This window comes from Aotus nancymaae, unplaced genomic scaffold (assembly GCF_030222135.1).
Source record: "Aotus nancymaae isolate 86718 unplaced genomic scaffold, 86718_ANA_hifiasm-v0.15.2.pri h1tg000041l, whole genome shotgun sequence".
Classification (NCBI taxonomy): domain Eukaryota; kingdom Metazoa; phylum Chordata; class Mammalia; order Primates; family Aotidae; genus Aotus; species Aotus nancymaae.
In genome coordinates this window covers 3,234,568-3,241,614 of record NW_026988455.1, presented here as the reverse complement: position 1 = coordinate 3,241,614, position 7,047 = coordinate 3,234,568, and the positions used below count along the sequence as shown (strand labels likewise).

General features: G+C 44.0%; 1 protein-coding gene across 1 annotated transcript in view; it reads right to left on the bottom strand.

The window, feature by feature from the left end:
* Positions 1-4,433: 4,433 nt before the first annotated feature.
* FAM81A (family with sequence similarity 81 member A) overlaps positions 4,434-7,047 on the bottom strand; it is an 85,279-nt gene continuing 82,665 nt past the window's right edge. Inside the window, exon 9 of the mRNA XM_021666223.2 lies at positions 4,434-6,860. Coding sequence (XP_021521898.1) covers positions 6,736-6,860 — 125 coding nt within the window. The 3' untranslated portion in view covers positions 4,434-6,735. The remainder of the gene's footprint in view (positions 6,861-7,047) is intronic.

Genomic DNA, 7,047 nt, shown 5'->3' with positions numbered 1-7,047 from the left:
AGTGGTGAGATCTTGGCTCACTGCAACCTCTGACTCCTGGGTTCAAGCGATTCTCCTGCCACAGCCTCCTGAGTAGCTGGGATTACAGGGACATACCACCACATCCAGCTTTTTTTTTTTTTTTTTTTTTTTTTTTTTGTATTTTTAGTAGAGACAAAGTTTCACCATATTGGTCATGAGTGCCCTTGTGATCGCCCACCTTGGCCTCCCAAAGTGCAGGGATTACAGACGTGAGCCACCACGCCCTGCCTCAGGGATCAGAGTTCTTAAGGACAATTTGGTGGTTGGGGGCACAGCCAGTGAATAAGGAGTGCTGATTGGTTGGGTCAGAGATGAAATCACAGGACATCAAAGCTGTCTTGCACTGAGTCAGTATCTGGGTGGGGGCCACAGTATCAGATGAGCCAGTTTATTGATCTGGGTGGTGCCAGCTAATCCATCAAGTACAGGGTCTGCAAAATATCTCAAGCTCTGAATTCAGGCTTTGCAATAGGGATGTCATCCCGAGGAGCAATCTGGAGAGGGTCAAACTCTTGTAGCCTCCAGCTGCAAGACTCCTAACCCATAATTTCTAATCTTGTAGCTAATTTGTTAGTCCTACAAAGGCAGTCTGGTCCTCAGGCAAGAAGGGGGTTTGTTTTGGGAAAGGGCTGTTGATTACCTTTGTTTTAAACTATAAACTAAGTTCCTCCCAAACTTAGTTCAGCCTATGCCCAGGAATGAACAAGGACAGTTTGGAGCTTAGAAGCAAGATGGAGTTGGCTAAGTAGGATAATCTTTTGCTGTCTCAGCTATGATTTTGCAATGGCGGTTTCAAAATGCCTTTTCCTGAGGCGTTCCTTGGTTCTGGGTTCTCCCTATAGAAACAGGTTCCCTAGGAGTTTTCATTCTCTCCAGGTGGGGGCAGCAAAGGACAGTGAATCCCACGGGCAGGCCTGGTAGTGCTGGAGAGCTCCTCACACTTTTCTGCTGACCTACGGTAAGTGCTGGAAATCTGCAGACATCCTCCCTCCCTTCCCTCTCTTTCCTCTCTTCCTCATGTCTCAGAGGAGTCACACCTGCTCAGAGTTAGATCTTTGTTTAACCTGTGGCCTAAGTCAGTTTCAAGAATAATTGAACTACAAGTTTAATTTTTTTTTTTTTTTTGAGACAGAGTCTCACTCTGTTGCCCAGGCTGGAGTACAATGGTGCAACCTTGGCTCACGGCAACCTCTGCCTCCCAGATTCAAGCGATTCTCCTGCCTCAGCCTCCTGAGTAGCTGGGATTACAGGTGCGTGCCAACACGCCCAGCTAATTTTTGTATTTTTAGTAGAGACGGGGTTTCACCATGTTGGTCAGTCTGGTCTCAAACTCCTGACCTCATGATCCCCCCACATGAGCCTCCCAAAGTGCTGGGATTACAGGTGTGAGCCACCGAGCCAACCACAAATTTAAAAATTAAACAAAGCATGGCAGTGAGAAATAAAAACAGACCAGAGACTATCTAAAGCAATCAGATACGCCTAAGATAAGCTAATTATAAAAACTGAACACTGAATTCAGCTTCAGATTTCTAGATGTCAGGGCAGGGTGAAGATTAGGGTAAGGCAGCCTCGAATGCAAAAGGTAAGGAGAGGCGGTGCGCGGTGGCTCACGCCTGTAATCTCAGCACTTTGGGAGGCTGAATTGGGAGAATTCTTTGAGGCCAGGAGTTAAGACCAGCCTAAGCAACATAGCAAGACCCCATATCTACAAAAAAATTTATTTTAATTAATCAGGCATGGTGGGGCACACCTGTAATCCTAGCTACTCAGGAGACTGAGGCTGTAATGAGCTATAAGCTATAATCACGCCACGGCTTCCAACTTGAGTGACAAAGACCTTGTCTTAAAAAAAAAAAGTAATAATGAGAGGGGCAGACCAAAACCTCAGTAACCAAGTAAATAATATTTCAACGTAATATTTCAAAAAGCCAAAATTTTAAAAACTCTCACAAAAAACAATATGTCCAATTTGTGCCTAAAAACATGTATATAGAGGGAAATACTTTTTCTTTTGCCTCAATTCCAGTCTGGTCTTTAGTTAAGATTTGATATTTTGTTCATCTGGAATTTTTTAGTATTAATGCTGATCTTTTAAAATATTGCACTAAAATATAATCTTAGAGTGTTTGGTGCCCCTCTAAATTTACCAGGGTGAATGTCTCACGGTGACTCACCTTTATTCCAGAGCTGTGAGGGGCCTCTCACTAGGGAGCATCAAAAGTACTCAACTCTCCAGGCCAACAAGCCTTTGCCAGGCATCCCACATGCCTAGGATGTCCTGAGGCAACCCTGGCAGACACAGTACACAAGGCACCCCTCCGTCAGCCCCTCCCCAGGGCTGACACACCTTGGCTCATCCCCCTGCATCTGGCGCCAGCCACCAAATCCTTCCCAACACAGTGCTCCAGGCGCTTCTATCTACTGATCGGAACTGACAGATGAGATAAAAATCTGTTTTGTTTTGTTTTTGTTTCTATTTCTTGAGAGGGAGTTTTGCTCTTGTTCCCCTGGCTGGAGTGCAATGGCGCGATCTCGGCTCACTTGCAACCTCCGCCTCCCAGCTTCAAGCAATTAATTCTCCTGCCTCAGTCTCCCGAGTAGCTGGGACTACAGATGTGTGCCACCATGCCCAGATAATTTGTTGTTTTTTTAGCAGAGACGAGGTTTCACCATGTTAGCTAGGATGATCTCAGTCTCCTGACCTTGTGATCTGCCTGCTTCGGCCTCCCAAAGTGCTGGGATTACAGGCATGAGCCACCGTGCCTCCCTAATGAAAATCTTTTTTAGAAAATGTATTTTATTGTAGTAAGAACATGTAACACAAGATCTGCCTTCTTAACGAAGTTTTAAGTATACAACACGTGGCTGTTGACTACATGTGCAATGTTATACATCAGATCTCTGGGGGTTTTTTCGACATAGAGTCTCACTCTATCACCCAGGCTGGAGTGCAATGGCTCGATCTCAGCTCACTGCAACCTCCACCTCCTGGGTTCAAGCAATTCTCCTGCCTCAGCCTCCCAAATACCTGGGATTACAGCTGTGTGCCACCACGCCTAGCTAATTTTCGTATTTTTTGTAGAGACGAGGCTTCACCATGTTGGCCAGGCTGGTCTCAAACTCCTGACCTCAGGTGATCCACCCGCCTCAGCCTCCCAAAGTGCTCCCAAATGATTATAAGTGCGAGCCACTTCACCCAGGTGTACACATACCTGAGTCCCCATTTTCACTTGTTTTGGGTAGGGAGATCCACTTCTAAGTTGCCTCACATGAAATTGTCAATTCATATTGGGCCATTTTTGGATCAGTTCATCTCAAAAAGTTATTTTGTCATTCTCATAAATTCAAAGCTAAAGGACCTCTGCAGGTATCCTTTTACAGAGTCCATACTGCCCTGCAGGCCTGCCTATCAGTGCCCAGGTTCTGGCTGGAGCAAGCAGTCGGTAAAATGTCTTCCAGTAACTTCACCCCCAGGTGTTCAGCCGCTTGTGTGATCCCCTCCTGCTGTGCATGCACTGGACTTGTTTTTCATGAAGAGAATAGTGGGAGTGGTGACTTGTCACTTTTGAGATGAGGTTACAAAAGACTAGCCTGTTTCCTGTTTGCCCTCTCTCTCACTCGTGCTGGTGGAAGCAACCTGCCATGTTGTAAACAACCTGTCAGGAGGGCTGTGTAGCAGAGCAAGGAGCTGATGTCACAATGCTTTGTAATTCTTTTTCACCCTGAAATTGGGATAATTACACCTGAATGGAACCATCTTCTCTGTTCTGCTCTATACTCCCCCAGCACAATCCTTCTCCCAATGTACAGAGCCAGGGCCCGCGACCCAGGACAGCCCAAGTGCAGGGGATGAAATACCTGCGATCCTGCAAGTCCTGTGGCACCAACTCTCCCCACCTCTGGGGCCTCCATTGATATAGCCAAGGGAAGACATTTGATAAGCGGATTAGATTGCCTCATTAGGTATTTGGAATTGGGGCAGCGAAAAGCAAGGGTAGTCAGATGGCAGGAGGCAAAGCTCATGCAGAGATATGTCTGGTGTTGGTGGCCTAGCAAGTCACTTATGTGGGAAGGCAAGATGCGTCTTCAGAGGCAGTGCAGTGTACTGGTTACGCATCCAGATTGTGAAAACAGGCGGCCTGGTTTGAATCATGGCTCCCACTTACTAGCTATAGGGATCTGGGGCAAGTTGCTTCACCTTTATGTGACTTCTCATCTGTAAAATGGGGAAACAGTAGCGAACTCAACTAGTTAAAATGGAATGAGTTGACACACACACAAGGGACACGGCACGGGCACACAGCACACACTCGGGAACTGCCAGAGACAGGAAGGCCGCAGAGAAGGCCCCACAGCCCCGAAGCCCACAGACCAGCAGCTCCCAATGACATTCCAGTCCTCAGAGGGGCTGCCAGGACGTGAGCACTTTATTTCAACCATCAAAGCGTTTCCACAGAGAGCAAAGAGAAATATTTCCTATGGCATTTTACCTAATTCAGTCTTCATCTCAGCACTAAAAGACTTTTAGATTTAAAAGTCATACACCACATTTACTTGAAAATTTTATTTTTCTTTTTATTGCAAATTTCTGGTCGAGGAAAGAACATGGAAGCTGATTCTCATTTGAGCTTTGGTGAGAAGAGTACTGCACTGTGGTTCGGCTGCGCACCAAAACACGTGCAGGCCTCGGACACGCACTGATGCCTGCGACCCACCTCCCAGAGGTTCTGACTTAATTGGTCTGGGAGGCACAGAGGGGCATCAGTAACTTTCCCAACTCCTCCAGATGATTCCAACATGTAGCCGAGGTGGAGCACGCCTGTGGTGGCTCATCTCATGGGGCTGGCAATGTCAGAAGCACCTGAGACGCTGAGCTGACAGCCACGTGTCACCTACTTACATCACCCCTTGGCCAGGTCCAGCTGGTGCTCCCCACCTCCCTCTTCCCAGGTGTCGATGTTCTGATTCCTTCTCCTCAAAGACCCCAGAGAACAGAGATGCGGGAGGGGTGTGGCTTCCTGTGCTGTGGTTTGTGCTTAAACGTGGAGGACCACATGAAACGCGTGTACACTACCACAAAAGAAATTCACTTTCTGATTGCAAAAGAGCATTCGCCTCTTTTTTTCTTTGTTAAGTGGAAATTTATGACAAAATAAGAAAATACGTGTTGGATGATAGAGTCCCTATATAACCTCTCATGTCCAAATTCAAAAAAAGAAAATTTGTCAAGCCATTGAGAGTAACATATGTACTTTAGCAGCATATTTTATATGGGTAAACAGTAATAGCCAGTTAGATATTTCATTTGTGATTTATCCTAAAAATAGAAAATGCTTTTTATTTTCCTGAGTCCTTGGCAAACAAAAAACCATTTTTTTCTTTTTAATCGTTAAAGTATTCCTGTTTTTCTTTTTCCTGGGGCGCCCTCACAGTTCAGAACGGCGTGTCTCACTGTCGGATTTTACATACAGAGATGAACAAACAGCACGTCACTCAGGGCACTGATCAAATACGGCAACTGAAAATAAAACACCCATCATTACAAAGTTGCTCAAGATGAAAGTTTCTTGACAGTGCTATAAATGCAATATCAATTTGAACTGTTGTCCATACAAAAGTATGAATTTCTATTCCATTAGTAATACTGAATGATTAATCCCTTAACAGTGACAAAATTTTTAGAACATTTAAAAAATACAGAAGATTCCTGTTTTACATCATACTTCTGACAAATTATCTTACTTTCTATTTTTGTCTGCAAAACTTACAGAGTACAGTGCATTAACATGATAAAACCAAGGCACGAAAATACAGTTACAATAAGTGTATACAAACCCTAGCACTTTGTGCCAATTTTGGAGACATTTAGAGAGATCATAAAGTCTGAAAAAGTATCACATTCTATTTTGATTAGTGAACAATTAATTGTGCAGTAAATAGACTGTTAACCACCATTCCATTATTAAATATATGGCTATCACTATACAGGCTGTGGATAATTCAAAAATAGTTTTAAATATTAAAACCCGTAATATCTAGGTGGTCGATGTAGATATTGAGCCTTACAATATCTAAATAAGTTTCCATTTAATTTGCAATCCATATGGCAGTTAGCAATTTTTAAACTATATTCATTACATAAATGGTGGGGTTTCTTCTAAGTGTGAAATCCTTTCCCCTTACAAAAGACAGAAGATTTACAAGGAGAAAACCAATATAGGAAATGCATAGACAACAATAATAAAATCCGAATTGGACTCAAAGGTTGAAGGCTAATCTACTGGAACATTCTCTTAATTTAGGGTCAGGAGCACCACATTCCTGTGATGATTCATTAGTTTCTTAATTTAAAAAAATCACTATGACATTTTTCAAAATAGTAAACAGTCTTTGCTAGTGCATCAAGCATTGAAGGAAAATTGTCATCTTTCCATTCGTAAAATCAAGAAGATAAAAGCCTTTCAAAATCCAGGGGCGTGGGGATTTCCATTGAATTTAGAGAAGTGAAATAAAGTGGTAAAAATGGTATTTCATACTTTTAGAGTATTTTCAAGACTCAAGGTAAACGTTTAGACCCATAAAAACACATTTCTTGGCACATGCACGCCACGGATGGAACAATCCTGAATGTGGCGACGGCCTGGCTACAGAGGTATCCGGCTCCTGGCCCCACTGGCAACACCGTCTTTTAGGACCTTGTGCCAGCTCCCTTCACATGGGGGTTTCCGGCTTCTGCATCAGTTGGATCTGCTTCTGTAGCTGGTCCCTGTCCAGCTTCATCTTGGCCTCGAGAACTTGCCTGAGGGATCCTATGCTTTCATAGACAGCTGTAAACCCTTGAAGGAGAGGTAAAGGTCACAAGTGTGAATATTTCACAAACAATGCTGTATCAATTCTATAGCATCTAGTAATGGTTGATTCAGGCAAAAATTACTTTTTTTTTTCTTTTTTATAAAGATGCGGTTTCACCATGTTGGCCAGGCTGGTCTCAAACTCCTGACCTCAGGTGATCCGCCCACCTCA